We start from the raw sequence: 25,450 nt of genomic DNA, 5'->3' as shown, positions 1-25,450 counted from the left end.
CTTAGCACGCGATAAGATAAAATATCCAGTTAACCTGATACAGTACACGCGGTTACAAGTAACAAATCACAACTAAATACATTTGCAAGCTAGAGTCAACGAGGCAACAACTTTAACCGCACGTACTTACACTTGAGAAATGGAAGAAACCCATCCTGACGTCCATCAGTTACTCTTTACTGATCCTTCCTTTAACAAACTCAGATGAAGTATTCTTTGTAGCATGTAGCTTCCAGAAGTTTCCAACTGCTTGGTTATAATGCTGAGGTTTCATCTTTGGGTAGAGACTCAATATATCCATCTGCAGTGTGACTTCAATCAACCGGCATGTTTGTGTGTGTGTGTGTGTGTGTTTGTGGGTGTGTGTGTGTCTGGGTTTCTGCGTCAGAGGGCGGGGCCTCAGGTTTGAAATCTCCCGGGTTTGCGCGTGCACGTGAATAACTTGGTTTCGTTCGTACGTCATGGCGAAACACCTAATGAATCGTGATCAAGGCGACTCATTTGAAGCACTATGAGTCGACTCTTTTATAGATGAATCAACAGTTTTAAACACTGTATTCTTACAGATTTAAGCTTTAGCTGGATACTTCACTTCACTTAGAGCTGTGTTACACACTACATGGAGGGGAATTTTCAAAAACCCATAATATGGGCTCTTTAACTTTTTGATTTAGAATTTGTGTAACAATGTGAGTTTAGGATTTTTGCAGCAATAGTCTTATAAAAGGACACTCATTTTTTACTGCAATGTTCTTAATGACGATTCATTTTAATAAAATGTGAGATTGAATTTTTATTATTCAAAATCATTAACTAAATCGAATCATGAGTTCAGTGAATCATTTAGTGAATCAGTCAGTGAATCAGTTTATCCCTAGTATGAAGATAAATATGTGATGCATGTAATAAGTAAGTCTTCGTTTATTGTATATCTGCATCATTTCCATTAGAAGAATACAATTGTTGTTTTCCTTTCTCTCATGTTTATTCTAGCTGGAAACTGTAGTGAATCACATGTAGTATAGGTACATTTGTGGAATGTTACACATGTTAGATGAGATGCGTTTTGCCTTAGTTCATATAAAATGGATTATTCAATTGTGATTTTTTTTAGAGGAACAGAGCGCAGGCAATTATCAATGCAGAGATCAAAAAATCTCCCAGCAAGTCAATTTTACATGGTATGAATCTATCCATCTGACTTTTGCTTTGCTTTAACGTTATTGCAGTCGAATCCTCTCAACCTTCAGCCATTTTTGTCTATGAACATCCACATGCTCTCTGTTCTTCGGAGCCAAACTCAGCATGGAAGAAGAATTACAGGGAAATTTCAATGTGAACAGACAGAAACAAAGAGACTCAGGGGGAGGCTGTTAGAGACTGAGACCGAGGAGTTAAACCAATTAGGAATGGATGGAAAGAACAACGACTTGTCATTTGGCTGCTGAGCATCATCAGATCTGAAGCCCCTTCTTTTTTAGCATTGAGAAGATGGGAGGGAGACAAAGCGGGATCTTTTTTTTCTTCTTTCTTTCTGCGCCTCTCCTGTTTCATTTCACAAATAGATGGATAAATAAAGGTTTGCAGTCAGACTCGCTCTTTTCATCATCCTGATTTTCAGCTGGAGAGGAATATTGAATGTGCCTCCTCAAAAGCCGCAAGCCAAAACGTTTGTTCTGGTCCGGCTGAAAACGAGCTGAGAAATGAAAAAGCTTTCCCTCATCAGTTTAATGAATATGCTGGTTTAATTAGAAGCTCCTTCTTAAGATCATGCAGTCATTTTATGTGTACAATATATAGATTTTAATACAGCTGCTTAAGATTTTCAACATTATCACTTTAATATTCACAATGAAACACACAACGTCTGACATCTAAGTGCTCATCATTTTTTACATTATTAAATCTTTCGTGAAAATATCAATTAGTTATTTCTTTTCCTCATGCTATGTATGTGCTGTGAGTTAGACATAAACATTTTTTTAATCCTAATTTACATTCAGAAGGAAATTAATTTGCCATAAATTGCTTGTTGATGCTTTGTTGATTGGCAGTTGCCATTTACCACTTGTATCTGGTTTCGACAGTATCACTAGTCATGATAGATTGTATTTCTCTCAGATGGACATTTTACATGACAATGGAGCTGGCTGGAGTACAATAGCCCTGATTAAAGGGAGTGGATGGATTAATGGCGATTGACTGCGCTGACCTGAGTAACCCTGAATGTTAAATTATAAACCAGGGCCTTTTAAATAAACTTCGCTCTGTCATTTTATTCACTACATACAGTACATGTACTAAATCTTTGTTATAGTGTCACTTTTATTATATTTATTTACGTCACAGTACATCAATAACCGTGATGATTAATCAACTAATGTTTGGCATTTTGTGATTATCAGCTGCTTGCTTGTTACCTAGCTCTTCAGATAGTAGCATGGCGATGACTTATAATCAATGACATTCTGTTCACATATAATATACATGCCAAAATGCGCAAATCAGCACTACTTGTTTAAACTGAGTGCTGCACAGACCATTAGTCTGCTTGGTTAAATAAAAAACAATTAACGACTACTAAATAGAATATGAAATACATTGATAAGCAAAGCTGTGGGAAGAAAATCTCAAATGGATCAATTCTGAGATTTCCAAAATGATATATTAGGCTAGATTTAAGCCAGGGGTGTCCAAACTCGGTTCTGGAGGGCCGGTGGCCTGCATAGTTTAGCTCCAACTAGCTTCAACACACCTGCCTGGAAGATTCTAGTGTATCTAGTTGGAGCTTGATAAGCTGGTTCAGGTGTGTTTGATTAGAGCTAAACTCTCCAGGACACTGGCCCTCCAGGACAGAGTTTGGACACCCCTGATTTAGGCTAACCATACACAAACGCTCACCAGGAAGAATGATTGGGCGTTCAACCAGAAACAATAGACGTTAGTTCACTCTCAATACTGTGAATGGGGAAAAGTGTGACGATCAGTATGGCCGCCACAACGAAAGAACACAATGGCATTTGTTTACTAACATGACAGAACTGTGTTTCTGATCAGTATTTTAGTTTTTCTTTGCTTTCTTAAACAAAACACTCTTAATTTTCTTTGGCCGGTCTGTCTTGGACAGGGGTGCCAAAACTTGGTCCTAGGGGGCCGGTGTTCTATATAGTGTGTTAATTTAGCTAATCCTAATCAGACACAACTGAGCCAGGTTACTAGGCTTGGTAGAAATGTATTGGCAGGTTTGTTGGAGCTACTGTAAACTCTGCAGGACACCGGTCCTCTAGGACCGAGTTTGGGCACCCCTAGTGTTGGTATTCATGTTGGTATTGTTTCTATATTAGGCTGTTTCATCCTATAGCAAAGTCCATTTAAGGCAAGTCATTTTACTCGGCGGCCAACTTTGATACGTCTCCTGGGCAGTATGCTCAGGCATTATGTTTTAATGGGGAAACATCAAACTCTCCAAAACTTTTTGCCAAGCTTACGATTAAATTATATTATTGGAACCACCAATAAGATTAAACAACAACTATCTCACAACTTTCATTTTTAAACGTCTGAATCAATCAAAATTATCATATTTTCAGGTTGCCCTAGCTAATGCGCATGCATACTTGAAAGAAACGAGTTCACAACACCAACCCATTTCATGGCATTTTTCCACTTAATTCGGATAATGCTTTGCCTGATTGTGCTGCTCTTCTGAAGTAACCCAGAAATTGGTCTTGATTGTGAATCTCCTCCAGAAATGATAGCGACTCTTTGTTTACAAGTTTGTGGGCGTTTGAGTAATTGCTGTCTTGTGATGTGTGTTTGAAAGGATGGACTGCACCTCGCGTTCATTTTATGCTGATTAAAAAAACAAAAAAACTTCTGTTATTAAGTGCGCTTTGGTTCATTTAAAAGTACAGATTTCAAGCTTTATGTGGATATATTTCTTATGTCTGTACAGCAAGTATTTGTTGAGATTCCAATGCATTTGTTGACCACCAAATTGTTGTACTGTAAAAGCACACATCTGATCAGAGAAACGTCAGTCTATAGCGATCAATGATTGGCCCCCTTTAGGCGGGGCTTCATTCGCCATATTGAACATTATACTTTTCCTCATTCAAATGTAGAGTCTTAACTCACAATTAGCTTTTGGCTAACTTTACGTACAGCTACTAAGCTGCTTTAAAGCATATCGCATATAGCATATAGCATATCGTGTTCTGCTCATTCGGAATTTCTAGATATGTTCATCCTTCTTCTGGCAGGGGAGGAGTTTTTAGGTGACCGGAGGCAGAACCGGTTGCTGCAACAACAGAATTCATCTAGTTAAAAGTTATTCCACCACTAACAATTTTAGAGATGTTATTCATAATGTGACTTCAAAAAGTTTAGTATTTTTGTTTCATGGTGTTCTTAAATGTGTAAATTGTATGGGCTGCTTAATTACTTGGTTATAATAGGTCCTAATGCAGTCCCCCCAGAAAGGTGTGTGTACTCTCTGTTGACAGCCTTAATCACAGCACACAAACTTTAACACAAAATTTAACACAATTTCAGTATCGTCACATTAGAAATGTATGTCTCAGTCTACATTTTTACAAAACGTAAGTTATGGTACGTTTGTATTGTCTAGATAGGTTTTGTTGTACATTTCAGAAAACAAATCCACTAGAGGGTGCTCTCTATATTTTTGTGAATCTATAATATGTTACTTAGGGTACATTTTGTAGCACGTTTGAGATGCATGTCCTTCTTAGACACATCTGCAAGGAGGCTGGGCTTGTTTCACAGATCACCTTGTCAACCACTGACCTCAGCTCTTCCCTTAACCCAACCAATAGTGTTTTTAGTAGCAAAAGTAAAAGAAAAGTGCACTGGGACCATGTATTTTTCTTCATTTCTTTTGTGAACCCCCAGGCTCTGCATGGCACGCCACCATACAAAATTAGCTACCGAGCAAACTAAAAAGTATCATTAGTGTGAAAAGGAACAAATTTTGTTAGCATCATACTTCCTCGTAGCATTCATTTTACCTAGAAACTGCAGTCAAATGCATGTTTAAGTACGTATTTGCAGTTTCACAAAATTGTAGGCTGAAACTTGTATTTTCAATGAGCATGTGGTACAAAATTTTTGTAAATGATTTTTAGGTTGTATAAAACACATCACAAATGTTTAAAATGTATTTTACTTCTTGTCTTTTTTAGATGTGTCCTCTGGAAAGAAAACGCACACTTGTAAGTATGGTCTTTATGCAAAAAAAATGTTTTTGTCACATATTAAACTTGCCTGTGAGATCAAACGATAAGGAAAGTTGTTACAAAACCTGGTGAACAGAGGAGGAGACCCGGAACTTATAGAAAGTTAAAAACAAAAAGGAGAATGTTGATGCTCAGATTGGCATCCACCTCTCATTGCTTTATTCAGATTCTTTGCGTTAATGTGCAAAGTGACAGTTAATGCTTTGATGTTGAAGAGAGCACAGATCAGATGACACTGATGATAAATGTTGGCATAAAAAGCAAATATTTCAGTATGATTTTATTTCCTAATGAGTTCTCGTTACACCGACTGTAAGTTCCTTGTGAGATTTCTGTGTAACTGCTTTTTAAAGTTGTGTTTACCAGTTTGTCAGTGGTGTAACTGATCTTTCTCACCTCCTCTCACCCACACCATGTTTACACACTGACTGTAAACATCATCATAAATCATAAAACATACACTTCATTTTATATATATATATATATATATATATATATATATATATATATATATATATATATATATATATATATATATGTATATGTATATATATATATATATGTATATATATACATTGTGTGTGTTGGCTTCTGACTGTTTCTGTTTTGTTGTACGATGTATTGCACCAAAATATATTGCAATAAACCAGAGGTGTCCAAACTCGATCCTGGAGGGCCGGTGTCTTAGAGAGTTTATCTCCAACTTGCTTTAACACACCTACCAGGAAGTTTCTAGTATCTAGTAAGAGCTTGATTAGCTGGTTCAGGTGTGTTTGTTTAGGGTTGGAGCTAAAATCTCCAGGACATCGGCCCTCCAGGACTGAGTTTGGACACCCCTGCGATAAATGATATTATTGTCATTTTATGCCTCTCATTATACCAGAATAATAATATAATATCATCTCAATGCAAGTACACTGTTCCAAAGAACAAATACTATTTTATTCTTAATGATAATACATTTAATTATAGTCATTTTAACAATTTAATAACTAGACATTGTAATCATAATGTGAAAATGCATATTCTAAGTTAATAATAATAAATGCTTGCACAAAAACTTGCAAGGTAAAAAAGTAAGACGCTGCGATATCTGCTACCAGGTCTATTTTCAGTTATCAGACACCCACATGAAAATATACTGCAGTAATTTATAGTAAATACTACAGTGTTTTTTTATTCATACTGACACCTCCAATAGAGATAGAGATGTTGCACGATCAGCTAAAATGTTGCTAGAATTTTATTTTTTTTTAATGTATGGGTGATATATTGCATCACCAAAAATGATTGAGTACATCCTATGTGTGTGTGTGTGTTTATGTGTTTATTTTATATGCAAATTATACCAATATATTTGTAGAATGTTATAATATACAGTTGTGCTCAAAGTTTACATAAGTGTCCACAGAGTTTACAGTTCACATCAGGAAACACACACAGTATTGAAAACCAAGGGTGTGTAAGCATTTGCACTGGGTTATTTTAATCATTTCAGCTATGTTTTTGTTTTCTGTTCTATATGTAAACATCTTTTATATAAAATATCTTACTCAAGATCAGTGTTAAGGTAACGCATTACAAGTCATGCGAGCTACATAATAAAATTACTTTTCTAAGTAACGAGTGAAGTAATGCAGTTCTTTTTTTTTTTTTGTTATTGAACTTTTTTTATTTTATTTTGAATTTTTATACCCACACAACATAAAAATTACAATACAAAATCAACATTCAAGAAATAATGTAATAAAAATAATAGCAAAACAAAAATTATAACAAATATAAAATAATACAAAACAATATAACAGACAGTCAAATTGACAACTTTTCAATTTTCTTTTTATGTGCTCTCCAAATATTAAGTAATGCCTTTCTTAAAAAAATTTAAGTTAGAATATTCTGTGACTTTTTTGACTTTTTAGTTTAATTAATATGCTTTTAAAAATTGTTTGCTGAATTACAATTAGTGTAATCACATTAAATCACACTCAATGAGACAATGAGCTTCCAGCTGGAACTGACAAAAACCAAGATGGCAGAGCCTTACATTTCTTTGATGGAAGAATTCTCATTATTTTGAACACATTGAAGAAAGGGGGATTGTCCCAATTAACAATGATTTTATTGAACAAGTGAGACAAAAACACAAAAGTAGCAAACACATTGCTTTCAACTTTCATTAATCTGAGTATACAGCATGTAAAACATCAGTAAGTTCTCAGAATGTAACAATATTATACATTTTTATTATTCATTTTTTAAATATAAATGACAGTGTAGGTTATACACTGCACCATTAAATGCAGAGCTCGTCTATTCAAAAAAGAAGAAGAAAACTGCAAGTTCTGAAAAAATATATAATATTGTAATGCATTACTTTCAAAAGTAACTTTCCCCAACACTGCTCAGGACAGTACTAAATAAAGAATAACACACATTTTGTATGATCTTTCTTTTATGTTGTTAAAATTATGGAGTATGTAAACTTTCGAGCACAACTAAATATTCACATAAATATTGTACTTATATTTTGAAAAGATTTAGAATAACTTGCATGGTTGAATCCTTATTTACTCTAAATCTAAAGCAATCTAATTGTTTTAAAAAGAAAATGATTTATATGTTATTTAAAAAAACAAAGCAAAAAAATAACATGCATTACATAATGATATTACTGTGTTCTACATGTCATTCCAAAACGAATAGTGGCTGTTTATGGCAACAAAAAAGAACTGTTTCATATATATTGGTTTCATGCTGAAAGGTTTCGCCAATATGACACAAAAACATAGGTCAAGGTGAGAGAAGCTGCTCAAGAAAATGACTGCACCCCAGTGGGATGCTTGTGTGGTTTACCAACAGAGACTTCCTGTTTGTGCAGTAAATGATTTGAAATCCCCTTTACAGTCTAAGATGTGTCTTGAATACTGACATAAACCAAGTGTTAATATGTGAATGGTTTTCACACTCCTCTAAAGTCCCCTTTAGTGGTTGCATCCCTATGGGGTTCAGGTTGTATTTTGGTGCCTTTTAAAGGAATAGTTCTCCTAAAAACAAACATTTACCCTACATTTACTCACCCTGAAGTGCTTCCAAAAGTTTATGAATTAGGTTTTTGTTTTCTGTTGAACACAAAAAATATGTGAATTTTTGAAGAATTTCCCAATAACCAGTGAATGACATCCATAGTAGGAAAAATGAAGAATACTATGTAAGTCAATGGTTACTGGTGTCCAACATTCTTCTAAGTAACTTCTTTTATGTTTAACAGAGGAATGAAATTCAAACAGTGGGGCGTGGAGAGAAGTGAATAATTTTTGGGTGAACTATCCCTTTAAATGAGAGGTTTTGGTGTGATGGAGTGACTGAGGGTGTTTGCACATGTGTGCCTGTGTGTCTTGATGTTTGTGTTGGAGACGCCAAGCAAACAAGCAGCAGCTGTGAGCATGTATGAGCTTGTCTATCCTGCTGAAGTTAAAGCTTGCGTTCAGGATTGCGGAGGGATGAATTTCTCCGTGGAGAGAGTCTCACACAACACGAGCCCATCCTCACACTGCTGTCAGGCCCGTGAAACACGAGACCAGCAAAAGCAGCTCCAGCATCTCTATTTCAACTATTCAAGCCTCGGTTGGGCAGCATGTGGGTGATGTTTCTAGAGGGCACAGGATTTAAAGGATCGGGTTTAGAGCAGTGCTTCTCAGAAGAAAGGCTTTAAGGTGTGAGATAGATGTGCACAATTGTGGATAAACTGAGTTTCACACTTTTTTTGTAGGCATATTGGCGGCTAAATCAATATCGGCTAATAAATGCTATATTTAATGTTATTGTAATCAGTCTGATAACAAAAAATAGATCGAAATCTGTAAGCCGATAAATTGACCCTTGTCACACTTCCGGGTTTCTCAGTAGCGGAAGTCGTCATAGTTGGAAAAACCTGTGCAGTGAATGGGAATGCTTTTTTACAATCTTATTTGCTTAAATCATAAAATGAAAACTTCATGATGGTGTTATAAAGGCGTTCAGAAAAAGGAAAAAAATTGTGTGAGACTGACGTTATTCTCTTCTCTGGCTGCCATCATCAAATTTGCTGTCCTGTCCCATAGACGCTGCATTAGAAACACCTCATTTTTTTGTCATTTGAAGCAAAGATAATTTACTACATACATAAATACATATAAATGTTTATACGTTTAAAAAAAAAATATATATATATATATATATATATATATATTCAAAACTTTAAAGGATTTAAAATGCTGATGACTATTAAACTCATCATAACAGGCTGGTAAAAAGGATCCATTTCGTGCTGGGTGAACCTCTTCATGCTTGCAAGCTGCCTTTTTTCTTTATGTTTGACTGGTATTTTGATTTTGGTTAATGTTCTGTGACTTAGTTGTATGTTGAAGTTTTTTATCAAGCAGTAGATTTAATGTATAAAGAAAGCAGGCCATAAAAAAAATTAATTGATTCTGAAATTTCAGAGCTTAGTTCAAACTTTTTTGTTTTGAGTTGGGGTTATAAGATAGGGTTTTAAAATAAAATCAGTTGCAGGTGCAAAAGCATTAAGGGCATGTCCGAATACTTTTTCTATTTTAAGGATTAATAAAATTGTGGTTTGCACTGCAGCATATGGTCTAACAGGATTGTGCTTATTCTCCTAAAGAGGTATCGCTGTGTTTTGAGCATAACGTGCATTAAATTGATCAGATTCTCATATTTTAATCCCTTTAAGAGTTGCGTCACGCTGTGGTGCATTTGCTATTTACATAGCATCATTGTAAGTGAAAAACTAAGTGTAAAAACTGGCCTTTTTACTTTCTCTTTACTCCTTTATTTTCGTAGATAAGGAAACGGTGTACGCACTCCACTGCAGACATCCATCAGCCTACTCAATATGTTTAATTTCATTTGTTAAGCGCAAAGATTTGTTTTAAAACTATTTCTAAATTCAGTTCTAATTTCCAGCAAACTGATAAATGCACAATAAAAACAAAGTGTGTTGAGTTATAACCCAACACACATCCTGTTCTTATGACCCATATGGTGATGCAGATTCCTCCAAAACCTGACAGGTGGACAAATCTAAACTTGTTTTGATTAAAACAAATATCAATATGCATATAAAAAAAATACTGCTAATAATAAGAACATTATACAAATGCAAATCGTCATGAATAAACTAAAAAAAAGCCCCCGAGATGTAGAAGGGATTCAGGCAGTGGTTTTTATATTTATGTAGAAAATAATAATTTTTGTAATGTTTTAATCCTTTAATTCTTTTAAATTTGTAAAGATATTTTCATATTGCTCTACATCCTGTGTGTATTAAGCAATGTGTACGTGTTAAGGCGCACAATTAACACGTTCTGCGCTGGACTTTAGACCTGCTTTGAGCTGGTCAGTTGCACAGTCTATTTTAGTTCTTTAAAGTAGCAACGCACCAACAATGCGCCTTAACACACCTTTTTTCTAGACCGGAGCACCAATGAGTCCTCAACAACGTGGCAAAAAACGTGAAAACTAGGGTTGCGCTGGTCTGAAACTAGCACCAAATCATGCCAAACACGTCTTGTGCCTTACTGTGCTTGGTATATGCTAGGCCCCTAAATGTGTTTGCCTTTTTTTTTGGAAACTTAAAGATAGAAAACAAAGAAAAAATAATAATATGTGCTTTTATTGGCTAATATATCAGCTATCTGCCCCCAAACTAGTTAACATTAATCTAGTTAGTTGTATCGGTCAAAAAAAAAATGCATATACTGTAGGTGAATCATACTTTTTTGTTTAAAATAGAGACAACTTCAGAGTTATAAGTAAGTTACTTGAAATTCTGACACAAATATATATTATAAAAATACTGTATATTTTAAAGAATTTATTCGAATAATCTTCCAAAAGATCAGTGACATACTCATGAAGACTTGAATCAGTGTTTTTAACTTTTATACATGTTGGTTTTATAATTATATGTTTAACCAAGGCGACGCTGTGGCGCAGTAGGTAGTGCTGTCGCCTCGCAGCATGAAGGTCGCTGGTTCAAACCTCTGCGTTTCTATGTGGAGTTTGCTTGTTCTCCCTGCGTTTGCGTGGGTTTCCTCCGGGTGCTCCGGTTTCCCCCACAGTCCACAGACATGCGGTACAGGTGAACTGTGTAGGCCAAATTGTCCGTAGTGTATGAGAGTTTGTGTGTGTGGTTGTTTCTCAGAGATGGGTTGCGGCTGGAAGAGCATCAGCTGTGTAAAAACGTGCTGGATAAGTTGGTGATTCATTCCACTGTGGTGACCCCGGATTAATAAAGGGACCAAGCCAAAAAGAAAATGAATGAATGTTTAACCAATTAACTTAATGTGATTGGCACAACATAGTGATCCAAAGTAACCTGATGTGCATTATTTTGATCACTGCATTGGACATCACTGTTTATATCTGAACCATTAACTGTTATACCAGTACTTTTGTGAGTAATTTAAATGCTTGAATCAGAGAAATAATTCTCTGTGGCCGAAAAGATTGAACTGGTTTCATAGCTATAAATCAGCAGATTTCTCTGGGTCAAACGTAGATTTGACTTGCAATTGCACTTGTTAAAGGTTTAACAAACCAGGAAATCACAGTCACTGAGGACTATGTTCAGATTTGTTTTAATACAATTGTATGATTCTGAATAGAAAAGTCTGAACTGTAAGATTTGCATGAAATAAGTTGCTTTATGTTTTATTTTATTCAGAAACAAGCTTCCATTCAACTCTGTCTAAAAAGGGTAACTTCACCCAAAAATGATCATCTGTATGAATTTCTGTTTTGTAACGGACGAGAGACACATATTTGGAACAACTCACAACTTAGTAAATCGAAGACAAAAAAGGTCATTTTAGGGTGAACTGTGTCTTTAAGGCAGATTGAGATAGTTGACACATGTTGCCAGATGAAGTTAGCTAACAGGTTCTTACCTTGAGCTTCAGTATTATGTAATATTTCACAACCACAGAGATGGTTTAACATGATACTTTGATCAGTTAGCTGTGTGTCGTCTTAGCCTAGACCTTTTGGCCGCACTGTGTCAGAGACGGTGTTGTGTGTTTTGCTGGGCTCTGGCCAGATCATTAGCATTCAGATGGCTCCGTTCCCCTCAGATTCAGCCAGACCTGTATAAGGCTGAATGTGGGTGTGTTTGTACCCAACACACATATGGGTAGCATTTCAAATATGCCAGTTATCCTGTAGGCAAACACATGGAATTTAAAATCCCTGTTGTGCCGCTGATAGCTTAACTACATATGGCTTTACTATCAGTCAATATGGTCTTTTTTCAGTGGCAGATGATGGTGTTTGTAGATAAAATGATAAAAGTGCATATTTATAATATGGAATTTGTCATCATTTATGTTTGTAATATACATATACGTATTTTAATTAATTTAGGTTAAACTATTTTAAGTATACACACTGTTGGGTTGACCATACATAAACAGTTAATTAGTGAAGAGTGAAATCAAAACAAGATGTAATTATTTTAGTTTGTCAAATAAAAAATAAAAGTTATGCGATTTAAGGAAATTGTTTTAATTGTTTTGTTAACGTTTGTTAAGCTAGTATTGTGTATATGTAATGAAATACACAAAAAATGAAATAAATCTATTTATAAGTTATATTGTATTATATAGATATATAAATATATAAAATTTAACAGGCGGTTCATTGCTCTGTGGCAACCACTGATGAATAAAGGGACTATGCCACTATAAAAATAACTTATTTGTTATTAAAATAATAAATTTGATAATAACTTATTTATTATTAAAATAACTTATTTATTTAACTTATTTAAAAAGATTTATTTTTAATTTCTCTGTCTGTCTATCTATCTATCTATCTATATATATATCTATCTATCTATCTATCTATCTATCTATCTATCTATCTATCTATCTATCTATCTATCTATCTATCTATCTATCTATCTATCTATCTATCTGTCTATCTCTCTGTCTCTCTGTCTGTCTGTCTGTCTGTCTGTCTGTCTGTCTGTCTGTCTGTCCACCTGTCCACCCTTCCATCCATCTGTCCGTCCGTCCGTCTGTCTGTCTGTCTATCTATCTATCTATCTATCTATCTATCTATCTATCTATCTATCTATCTATCTATCTATCTATCTATCTATCTATCTATCTGTCTATCTGTCTGTCTGTCTGTCTGTCTGTCTGTCTGTCTGTCTGTCTGTCCGTCTATCTATCTTTCTGTCTGTCTGTCTATCTATCTATCAATCCATCTCTCCATCTGTCTGTGTGTCATACACAATTTACTTGCAGTAAGTTAAATGAATCAGTATAACCTTGGGTAGCTTGATAACTAATGTTAATTTCCAGAAAGCCATAAAATCTCCAAGGTGAAAAGTTCATTTTGAGCTGCTCTCAAAACATTTATTCAGCCCATTGTTTATGTCTCTGGCTTTTCAAGCTTCCCAGTAATGTGTAATGTGTTAGGTAATAATAATGATGACGTGCCACTAGAGATATCAATCATTACAGATGGTGTGATAAGTATGACAGTAGGTAGTCAATGCCCTGTGTGTTACATTACAGCACTCTCAAAGAGGAAGGAAAAGTCTTTTAGCTCTGTACCTGCAGACGACTTCCTGCACACAGCAGAGTAATACCAAAAAAAAAAAACACACACATTGCAGAGCAGTGCAAGGTGAGCCAACGCCAACCCTATTAACCACACAGACTCACTCACTAATCCCCCATTGGATGACACGGCTGTCACTCAAGGCCTGAGTGGGCGGGAAGAAAGGGTTTAGTCCTTATGTCACAGTCACATGGATTCTCATGCGGTAGAGACGAGAGGCACAGCAGCGCTCTAGTCAGTCAGTCAGAAGCTCAGCGTTTACGTCCAAATCTGCACATGCTCCTCTGACGCTCCTCTGCATGGCCACTGAGCCTCAGGATGTACTTAATGATCACAGCAATGAAAGGTATAGGGATTTCTAAGTTTGCCATGTGTTTGTGCATGAGAATGTTCATGTTTCTGTAATGTTTTGATCCCTTTTTGCATGTACAATGTGCTTCCAGAATGTCTGTTTTGCATGTTCATTTGCATGTTTTGAATGGGAAATGGGATCTTTTGTGATTTGTTTTAATGCGCATTGTGAAACATCATGCGAAACTGCCCTGAGCATAAGTTAATAAGTCAGCAAGTATGTGATGTGATGCGATGCGATGGCGTCTTTCTTGACAGCTCATACATGGGCGGCCATGTTGGCTGTTTGGCATGGCATGGGAATGTTGCCATGCTGGATGATTGGGGAATGTTGTTCCACTGACCTATTTATGGCAGGCAGGGGTGGACTGCCATAGGAGCGCCTGGCTGTTTATTCCACCAACGGCTGTGTCTTACTTAATCCCCCCACCCCCTACTCTGATTCACCATACACACACACACTCACAGGCAATGCAAAGTCTTGCTGGCAGCTGTCATTATCTATTAGCGATAAGGTATAGGGCAGTGGAACATCTGTGCAAGCCTCCGCTGCTTCTCTTTCAGAGAGATTAGAGATTATTTCGGCACATTCTGATGTGTCCTCCCACACTGTTCTACAGATCAAGCCCAAATGTTTGGTCGTTGGTGATGTTTATTGTCTTGTTGTGAAAGTGCCGCTCTTTTCCTTTGGCTGACCCGCTGACATCATGACCAGAGGTTAACGAGATTGAAGAGTTTCGCCCTGAGTAGACATGACGGGATTGTGAATAGAGCAAACCCATGGAAAAACATAGGGTTAATATAGACAGCCAAGGGTTAACGTTCATCCCATTAGTGATATAATTATGGTATTAGGGAGCTTTTTGGTTGAAATGATTGCAGATTTACGCTTGTGTGTTTTAAATTGTCGCTCTTGTTCTGTTTCAACCACTCTCTTAGTGGAAGGTCTATTGGTGTATGCATGAGCTTTTTCTGATCTTCTAGTGTAATGCTGGAAAATAAGATTACGGAATTCACATATGAGCGCAAAGGCAAGATGGCGGAATAAATATGGAGATTTCTGAAAGCAGAGTTTAAATCTGGCTAGTGTGCTTCAAAAACACGTCCCATAATGTTTAAGAATTAGGTCAGTAGACAGACAGAGGGTACTGTAGGTGGTCTTTTGTGCCTGTTTGTACGCAGTCGAGTACATGAGTGTAAACACCCTGAAAGCAATCCAGTTGAAAGTGTTTTTGAAAACCACTGGAAATCTTTGAAGGTGGACAAGCTTAAAATATATTTCTACAGTGTGTGCATTTATTTAGTGTTACACACTTGAGATAGGATTGATGAACGTACATCTCAATACCAGGTGTAAACTTGCCCTCTTTGAGAGTCTGTGAGCAGGTGTATTTTTGGGCTTGGTATAGTTTGATCTATTATAAAAAATAGACGTGTTAATTTAACATAGAAATGCAGAATGAGACTGCAGAAAAAAATATGGAGTGCAGCAGCTTTCATTTTAGCTTAATAATAGAAAGACTGTGCCAAACACTGTTGTTGTGATAAAATCAGCACTGTTTTTTAAATGTTTTTTCTCCTTCAAACCTAACTTCCCATTTCAGATGGCTAAGTTTAAATCCCATCTGGTTGGTGCACTTCAACAATGCATCTCATAATGTTTTATAATTTAATTTAAGTAGGCTGCCTTTTGTGGCAGTTTGAATGCATTTGATCACGGAAGAGTTTAAACCGACAGATCAAATGTGTTTTCATCTACCTCTGATGGTCAAAAGTAGACAAGCTTGAAACGGATCAACAAAAAACGTTTTCTTTAAATGTTTCTTTGTTTAGTTTTTTCACCTTCAAACCAAACTGGGCTTGGTTTCCCCAAATCATCACTAGCCAACTAGCAAGTCCTGACATTACTAACATAGTTCAGCGTTTCGTGTTTTCCGAGTCCATTGTTGCAACCAAAATTCACAAACAGCATTTCAAATTTTAGTGGTAAGAACTACACCTCTAGACTGTGGTTAGAAGCATAGTACCTGCATTCTATTTTGAGTTATCCCCCTTATGCCCTTTCACCTAACATTTTACCGTCCACTTTCAATTATTTTGAGAGCTTTAAAAAAATCTTGCTCAGATTTGATGTACTTTGGTCTCAAAGTTTTTTTTTTTATATTACAGTTTAGTTTAACGATCTTCCAATTGACAATTCTGGTCCCTTCTTAGTGCACTCAGAAAAAAATTCATGCCATTTTGAACGCAGCAGACTTTTGTTTTTTACATTACAAGCGATAATCTGTTACATTTCTGAAGATTGAAAAAACAAAACATATGGTATAGTTCATGCATATACACACATACAAAAAAAAAAAAAAAAACTGAACTACACTGTTCCAGTTACTATGACCATAGTGTAAAGCTGCTTTGACACAATCTACATTGTAAAAGTGCTGTACAAATAAAGCTGAATTGAATTGAATGGTTTTATTTAGATTTTAAAAATAGGCCTATATTTATGCCAATGTATATGCAACATTTCACTTTGTGAAACATGACACTTTGTTAAATGTTATGTCTGCTACCAAATGTAGCTTTATAAACAACAAATAAATAAATCTATGTTTTTATGCATATCATTGTATGACCATATATCTGATTTGTGCATGAGACTATGTTTTGGTGAGTGCCGTTCCAAAAATATGGAATATTCTCAATAATATGTGTTAAGGAAATGAAATCGTGTTTCAATTAAGCATGGAGGATAAAAGATAGGCCAAAGCAAGCAAACAAGCAAATAGTTTATTACTGATATGGATTAAAAAATAACTCACTCAATCGCTCACTTTCCTTGGTTTATTTCCTGCTTTGTCATCGCTCACCACAGTGGAATGAACTGCCAAATTCTCTAGTAATTTAAATTTTTTTAATGATAAATAAATATATATTTACAGTTGAAGTCAGAATTATTAGCCCCCATTTGAATTGTTTTTCTTTTTTAAGTATTTTCACAGTATGTCTGATAATATTTAGAAAGTCTTATTTGTTTTATTTCAGCTACAATAAAAGCAGGTTTTAATTTTTTAAAAACCATTTCAATGTCAAAATTATTAGCCCAGATAAAACAATTTTTTCGATAGTCTATAGAACAAACCATCATTATGCAATAACCTGCCTAATTAACCTAGTTAAGCCTTTAAATGTCACTTTAAGCTGAATACTAGTGTCTTGAAAAACATCTAGTAAAGTATTATTACTGTCATAATAGCAAAGATAAAATCAGTTATTAAAAATATTAAAAACTATTATTAAAACTATTAGTATTATTATTTCTAATATTATTAAAACTATTATGTTTATAAATGTGTCTTTGTTAAACAGAAATTGGAGGAAAAAATTAACATGGGCTAAAAATTCAGGGGGGCTAATAATTCTGACTTCAACTATATATGTATATAAAGGGTTCATAGTCGGGTTGACGAAGATGAAGACGGGGGAGTGTTGGTTAGTTGGGGGCCCCAAAAAAGCTTTTAGAATTATCCTAACTTACCCCCTTACCGGTGCCCCTGTATACTGTATATGTTTGGGAAAGCACCACTGGCTGTTTTAAGACTGCAAAGTTTAAATGTCATCTGGATGATGGCTGTTTGAATGGATTCAGCCACATAAAACTTTACACTACCAAAATGTGTTTTCGAAAAAACCTGTTAAAGTGTCCAAACATGGATGAGCTCAAAACAGTTTCGACTTGCTTTGCACCTGTATTTTGTGTCGCCCACATCAGTTTTGCAGAGCAATGTGACCACACCTTTAGCCATGAATGTTAATTGTGTAGAAATGAAAGGGCTTGGTCACATTCATTACTTTACTGGAGCAATTTCATTTTTAAGTGTTTGGATTTCACGCTGATTATAGATAATGACAATAATGAATGAATATGTATCAGACTTATTAGAAGATAATGATATAATTTCTAGGTGTTTGCAGAACGCTTTTATGTTTGATGGTTCAGTTTAAGACTAATATGCGCCACGTTGTTCTTTTCTCCTTTGTTATGATGGAGTGTTTATCTCTACCCGATGTGAGTCAGTGTTGTCAACAGATTACGGCAGCCCCAAAGGGTGGGAGGTAAGGGGGAGGGAACGTGTGTGTATGTGTGTGTGTCTGCTGCGAGTGTCTGTATTGGATCTATGTGTGTGTATCATCTGCAGACTTTGACTTTGGTTGGGCGCTGTGTTTTATGTTTCCTACTTAGACAGCATATCAGCACTTTCACACCGGGAGAGAAACTAAACATGTTAAAACCACAAGCTCTCACGAGGAGGAAGCGACACAGAACAAGAGAGTCTTCTGGGGTGTGAGAGTGTGTGTTTGCGGATTATGGTCCACACTTGGTTGGTCTGTTGGTGCTCGTCTGTAAAAAAACTGATTCCAAAAAGATAGAAATAGCAGCAGTTCAGTGTTGTGGTGTTTATGCAGAGATGTGGCTAATAACCATTGACTAAAAGCATTATGCGATATAAAATACTAATAATAGTGTATATTAGTAATGCATCTTATAAACAAATTGAGATTTGGATGTCCGGTATAATAAACATTCATTCATTCATTCATTCATTTTCTTTTTGGCTTAGTCCCTTTATTAATCAGGAGTCGCCACAGTGGAATGAACCGCCAACATATCCAGCATATGTTTTACGCAGCGGATGCCCTTCCAGCTGCAACTTATCACTGGGAAACACCCATACTTTCTCATTCATTCTCATACACTACAGACAGTTTAGCTTACCCAGTTCACCTATAGCGCATGTCTTTGGACTGTGGGGGAAACACCCAGAGGAAACCAACGCAAACACGGAGAGAACATGCAAACTCCACACAGAAATGCCAACTGACCCAGCCGAGGCTCGAACCAGCGACCTTCTTACTGTGAAGTGACAGCGCTACCTACTGCGGCACTGTGCCGCCTATTAAAAATATAACACATTTAAAAGATTGTCTTATATTTTTATAGTATATAGATAAAATAAAAATGCATCAATGTTTGTACAGATGAATATATATATATCAAGATGAAGGTAATTATTTTCTAAAACATACAGTTAAAGGAAAAATTATTTGCCCTTATGTGAAATATTAATCCTCAAATATTAATTTTCAAATTTTTCCTTAGTCCTGTTTTTTTTATAATATTTTTTAAAACATAATAGTTTTCATTTTGAACTAATTTTTAATAACGGTTGTTTTGTCTTTTGCCATGATGACAGTACATAATATTTGAAAGTTAATTTGCAACATACAGTAGTAATCAGTTTAATGTGCAATTTAATAGCTTAACAAGGTTAATTCATTAGGCAAGTTAGGTTAATAGGTTTGTCCCAAATCGCATACTTGTGCACAATTCTATTCTATTTTGTAGTACATAAAGTGTAAGTAGTGCGTTCACACTAAAAACTATAAAAAAAGAAAAAGTTCACTGGATGATTCAACCATTAAAATGAAATGTTGAATGTTGGACACTTCACACACTCAACAACCTTTGCTTTGCTCAAGTAGCGGAAGGGGCGGAGCTTTCAGGCGCTCATGTTAAATTACTTTATTTTGTGACAGCAAAATTCTTCTATGAGGGTGACTATAGCGCTTCTTGAGGGTGAATGAGGGTATACTCATGGCAGGGATTATTTGATCGATTTGTCTTTTATTTCGCTAATATGGCAACCGTCAAAAGTCATCTGGGAAACGGTTTGAATTTCCACTTAGTAAAAATGTTTTAGTGTTCCATTTGGGAAGGCACTTCATTTAAATACTATGTTGTGAGTGTGTAAGTGCAAAAGTACAGTGCATAGTGTGCCATTTGGGATGCAGCTAATCAGTCAAGTCAAACAAACAGCTCAGGGAAGCTAATAATATTGACCATAAAAATTTTATTCTAAAAAATGTAAAAAGTGCTATTGGCTGTCATGGTAGCACAGTGAGTAGCACGATCGTCTCACAGCAAGAAGGTCGCTGGTTCGAGTTCTGGCTGGGTCAGTTGTCATTTCTGTGTGGAGTTCGCATGTTTTCCCCTGGGTGTTTACATGGGTTTTCTCCGGGTGCTCCGATTTCCCCCACCGTCCAAAGACATGCAGTATAAGTGAATTAGATAATCTAAATTGGCCTTAGTGTATGTGTGTGACTGCAGAAGTGTATGGGTGTTTCCCTGTGTTGGTTTGCAGCTGGAAGGGCATCTGCTGCGTAAAATGTGCTGGGTAAGTTGACAGTTCATTCTGCTGTGGTGACCCCTGATTAACAAAGGGACTAGGAGGAAAATGAATGAATGAATGAGGGTGCTTTCATTTCAGCTAAGCTAAAATATATATATATATATATCTATATATATATATATATATATATATATATATATATATATATATATATATATATATATATATATATATATATATATATATATATATATATATTATATCCAGAAACAAATGATATAGTAGGAAACACTGTGGAAATGTTCTTAATCTGTTAAACATTATTATACATATATTTGAAAAAGCAATGAAAATGTCACTGTTGAGCTAATAAATTTGCATACATAATATTTTTTTTGTAGAACTATTCACTCCTGCATTAAAAAATGGAGGGTTCCACACAATTCATCCATTGTGTCCCAACACAAATCAATTAAGTTTAACAAATTTAGTTGGATTGGATATAAAACAATTAAGTGGAGCTGAAATCTGTAAAGTTGTTTTAGCTCATTTTAATGAAGTAGCAAAATATTTGAGTGCTGTTGTAATTAAAACTCCTTTACAGAAACATTACAGACAGCAAAAGAGAAACAGTCGGTCTACACCCATTTTCAGTTTCACAAAAGCATTTCCTTCTGCTGTTGTCCAAATGAAAATCCCAAAAGGCCATATACTGTATCATCGCACTATTGAAATGAAAAACGTCCACCACAATCAAACCTCCTTCCCCCATCCCTTGTGTTGTGCTGCACAAATAATGCATCCACAATCCTCATCTGTAAATGGCCTTGATGAGCGTTTCCTCTCTGTTCTCTGAAACAGCAGCTTCTGCGCTGCGCGTTCTTGCATCAGCAGCACCTACTGCTCCAAGACTCTTCAGCGGCTGCTCTGGGAGAATCAGCCTTTGATGTATTAATCCATAATTCAGACCAGATTAGCGTCTTGTGCTTCAGAGTAACTAATTACTGCCGATTGGTTTTACATATCTAATGAGAGCGAGCAAGGATGCCCTTAATGAATAGAGCAATGCAGAACCAAAGGGGATTAGCCCTTTCTGTAATCATGAGAAAATAGTCAATTCTCAAAAACTGATGCCTTTGCAAACAGAGCCGAAAGAACGTGTCGTATGTGACCGAGAGAAAGAAAGAGAGAGAGAGAGTGCTCTGATGGTGATGAGATGCGTTTTACTTTTTCATCCTGTACTGTATGCGCCTCAGGGCTGCCGGAACGACTGCATCGCTCTTCTCTAAATGGATTTCTCCTCCTGCTTTATTCCCCCAGCACCCCTTTCAACAGCACACCATCTCTGCATGCTCTTCCACAACCAACCACAGTCCAACTGTGGTCCACTAACGGCACAAAATCCAGCATACACAGATGCCATCGCCATCTCCAACTCTGATATTTACCAAAATGCAGCACATGGCAGTGGTGGATGATGTGCATAAATTAAGCACTTGACAGATACCCCAAAAAAATAAATTAACTTAAGTCAAAGAGCAAAAGTGTGATTAAAGGGATAGTTCACCCAAAAATCTAAATTGTCATCAGTTACTTATTCTTGACGTACTCTTGTTTTCACTATAGATACCAATGGTTTCCAACATTCTTCAAATTATATGCTTTTGCATTTACAAAACTAAAAAAAACAGCTGATTTGGAACAAGTCAAGAGTGTGTAACCGATGTCAGCATTTTCATTTTTGGATTTATCCTTTTAAGTATAAATCTAAAAAGTAGTTCTGAAACACAGGAAAGGAATATTTATGAGCGTCCATTTCTGTTATTCTAATGATTTATGGATATTTTAGTCCCACTTCTTGTATTAAGTGGCCTAAACTACTTTTTTAAAAATGCTTTGTAGTTATTGAGTTTATATTGTATTACATAACAGTAAGAGTTAAGTGTAAGGTGAGGGACAGGTTTTTTGGTGTGGGTAGGTTTAAGGATAGGTTAAGGTGTGTGGAATGTGTCAACAGTGTAATTATAAATGTGATTACATAAACTAGTTACAGATGTAATTACATGCAGGTGTTATTAATATATAAGTACAATCTAAAAAAACATTTACAGTATGTACGTAATAAGTGTATTGTACCAAATAATGAATTGAAATGTAAGTAAATCTTAGTTAAAGACACTTAAGTGAATTGGGACCCAGTCAGACATGTGAGCTTAAACAGATCAACCTTTGACAATAGATTTACTTCACAAACAGCTGACGTTCATGAGCTAAATGGGATTTACATTAATAAATTCAACAATTTAGCATTAAAAGCTGAAATTTGATGCCCTCAACTAATCATATGAATCAGGGAATTTATAATTCAGACATGCTATAGGGTATATGCAGAAGTATGCAGAAGGAGTTTTAATTTGTCAGTAATCTGGCTCAATCGCTTCCGGTGAACTGTATACCAATACAAAATCTGCGCATTTAGGGTCTGTTTTCTTTAAAAATAAGTGATCTAGCTGAATGACATCCAATATAAAGTGGGTCTCAGATTATACAAGAAGCACTGCATTAAATTATATTTTTCTGTGTCTAACTTTAAAATATGAACATTTATTTTACCCGAGTATATTCAATGGAGCTTCTTTGCTAACCTTCTAATCCTGACGGGTGCGTGCGTGTAAAAGGCTTTTCATCTTGTTTTACGCTTGAGCAACTAAATGAATGCCAAAGTATATTTAACTGATTATATTTTAATTACATTACAAGATCGATGCTGTAAAAGGAACCGTATGTAATGGAAAAAAAAGTCACATTAACTGTTCACCGGAAGTTTATTATCATTTTAAATGTAGTGAAGTAAAACTGACGTTCATGAGCTAAATATGATTTACATTAAAAATGTGAAAATTCAACGTTGAAGACTTAAATTTGATGCTTACCATGCATTTCGGTGAATCGTTCACCGGAGACTTGCTCAGAATTAATTGTTTTAATTGTTGAATTGTAAACTGGAGAATCACTCTGAACGAATCATCTGAATCAGTGAATTTTTGAATCAGACATGCTATTGCTTCTCTAAGCTAATTAAAGTTTCTGCATGTCAAAATAACATTTTCATTTGCAGCATTTATGAAATAAATAGTGGAGTAGAAAGTATCATGTTTTTTTTTAATGTAGTTAATTAAGTAATACTGATATTCATGATCTAAATGTGATTTTTTTTTTTTTGAAAATTCAGCATTAAAAGTTTAAATTTGATGCTCGCCATCCGTTTCAGTAAGTGGATTTTATACTGTAGACTCACTCTGAACGAATTATCTGAATCATTGAATTCATGAATTGGACATGCTATTGCATCTTTAAGCGGATTACAGTTTTTCTGAAAGAAATTCAATTCTTCAAAACTTCACCAAATGGCAAAAGTGAAGAATTAAAACACCTCGAGAGAAACTAGGCTCAGTTGGGCACAGCCATTTCTCCTATGGCCAAATGTCTTGTACAAAGCTGCAGTCTAGGTGCTAAACAGTGGAGTAGAAAGCACAATAGTTTGTTTTTTGAAATGTAGTGAAGTAAAAGTAATACAGCTGATATTCGTGAGCTAAATGTGATTTATGTTAATAAATTCAAAAACCCAGCATTAAAAGCTTAAATTTGATGATCATCTGTTTCAGCGAATCGTTAACTGGAGACCTGCTCAGAATAGATTGTTTGAATCAGTGAATTGTAAACTGTAGACTCACTCTGAACGAATCGTATGAATCAGTGAATTCATAAATGGGAAACTCTGTTGCATCTTTAAGTGGATTGCAGTTTTTGCAGGTCAAAATAACAATTTAATTTAGAACATTTATGAAATGTAGTAGACCGTTTTATGTTAAATAAAAGTAATAGTTTCCTAAAACAAATCATAAAAAGTACTTAAACTCTGTGTGAACTGAAAGTTGTTGCGTAATGTTTATTTTAGTATGTCGATGTACTACATGCTGAAACTGAATATTTAATAGGGGGGGTCTTTTTTTGCGCATAATTCCCTCATAGCAAACTAATAGTAAGAGGGGCGTGGTTAAGTATATCATGGCTGAAGACTTCAAAAGTACTTAAAGAAGGACCACCACTCCAAATGAGGAAACAAACGGTCAGACTTTAATCAAAGATTTTTTCAGTGGATTAACTTGATTATTTGTTCACCTTAAGACTAACAATGTGCACTAGCAAAACAAACATTGTAAATTTTATTTTCACACATACTATAAGACGCTTAAAATTTGACTTAAATGCAGTTAAAAACACAGTAAAAGCATTAAGCTACTGTCCAGCATTGACCACATGGCTGTTGAGAGAGGATGTCTGTAGTTACACAAATGAATGTCGGCTGTTAGGAGAGCAGATTGTACTTACAGATGATGTCACTCCCGTGGGTGATTTCGACAGTCATTGCCATTTTTTCTGCTTGAATAAATGGAGTGTTTTGTGGGGGGTTTTGTACCGTTTCTTTACCGTAGCTAAAGCCTGAGGTTACTCTCTACACAACAAACCTCAAGTACTGTTCTCTCTGCATTAGCTGACTCAAAGGTCAGGAGCTGTGGAATTAGTCTTGATGTGATTATGCTCTCCTCTAATCAGTTTAAAGGAATAAAAGAGTATGTTTTCAAGGGTCAAAAACACATGTGCTTTACAAAACAGCCTTATTGATTTGAGTTTTATAATAGTTTTTTTGTGGTTAAAGAGCTCTGAGAAAAGGCATTTTGAATGTAATTTTCAAAGCAATAAATGGAAGAGGAATAATATAGGAAAAAGTTAACCTTACGTGGAGTTGTGCAATATTTTTTGTCAATGATATTATCACAATTGTTGTTTTAAACCTATAAATAAAATTATGAAGCATATTTATAATAATGAAAAAATCCATTTGTTTTTATAAGATGAATAAATTGTTTCAAACCTGTTCGAGTTTCTCCTGATAAACACAAATTAACATTTTAAAAATGTAAAAAATTGCAGCTATTTATATTATTTTGATTTATTTAT

General features: G+C 35.4%; 1 protein-coding gene and 1 long non-coding RNA gene across 4 annotated transcripts in view; one reads left to right on the top strand and one right to left on the bottom strand.

Annotated features, from left to right (window-relative positions):
* Window positions 1–25,450, top strand: part of rorab (RAR-related orphan receptor A, paralog b) — an 86,293-nt gene that overhangs the window by 38,312 nt on the left and 22,531 nt on the right. The window contains exon 2 of one of the 3 annotated variants that reach the window (XM_087259419.1): window positions 5,205–5,234. The exons of 1 other annotated variant lie outside the window; for it this stretch is intronic. In XM_087259419.1, coding sequence (XP_087115545.1) covers window positions 5,205–5,234 — 30 coding nt within the window. 3 annotated transcript variants of the gene reach the window in all.
* LOC141375378 (uncharacterized) lies at window positions 725–24,967 on the bottom strand. Its single transcript, XR_015495812.1, has 4 exons — window positions 24,821–24,967; window positions 4,445–4,525; window positions 2,525–4,300; window positions 725–2,300 (listed from the first exon to the last, which is right to left on the bottom strand). It is a non-coding gene; the product is annotated as an uncharacterized LOC141375378 (long non-coding RNA).

This window comes from Danio rerio, chromosome 7, assembly GCF_052040795.2.
Source record: "Danio rerio strain M-AB ecotype USA chromosome 7, GRCz13ab, whole genome shotgun sequence".
In the NCBI taxonomy this organism is placed as follows: Eukaryota; Metazoa; Chordata; class Actinopteri; order Cypriniformes; family Danionidae; genus Danio; species Danio rerio.
Note: the sequence above shows the minus strand (reverse complement) of the source record. Positions and strands in the feature narration are given on the sequence as shown.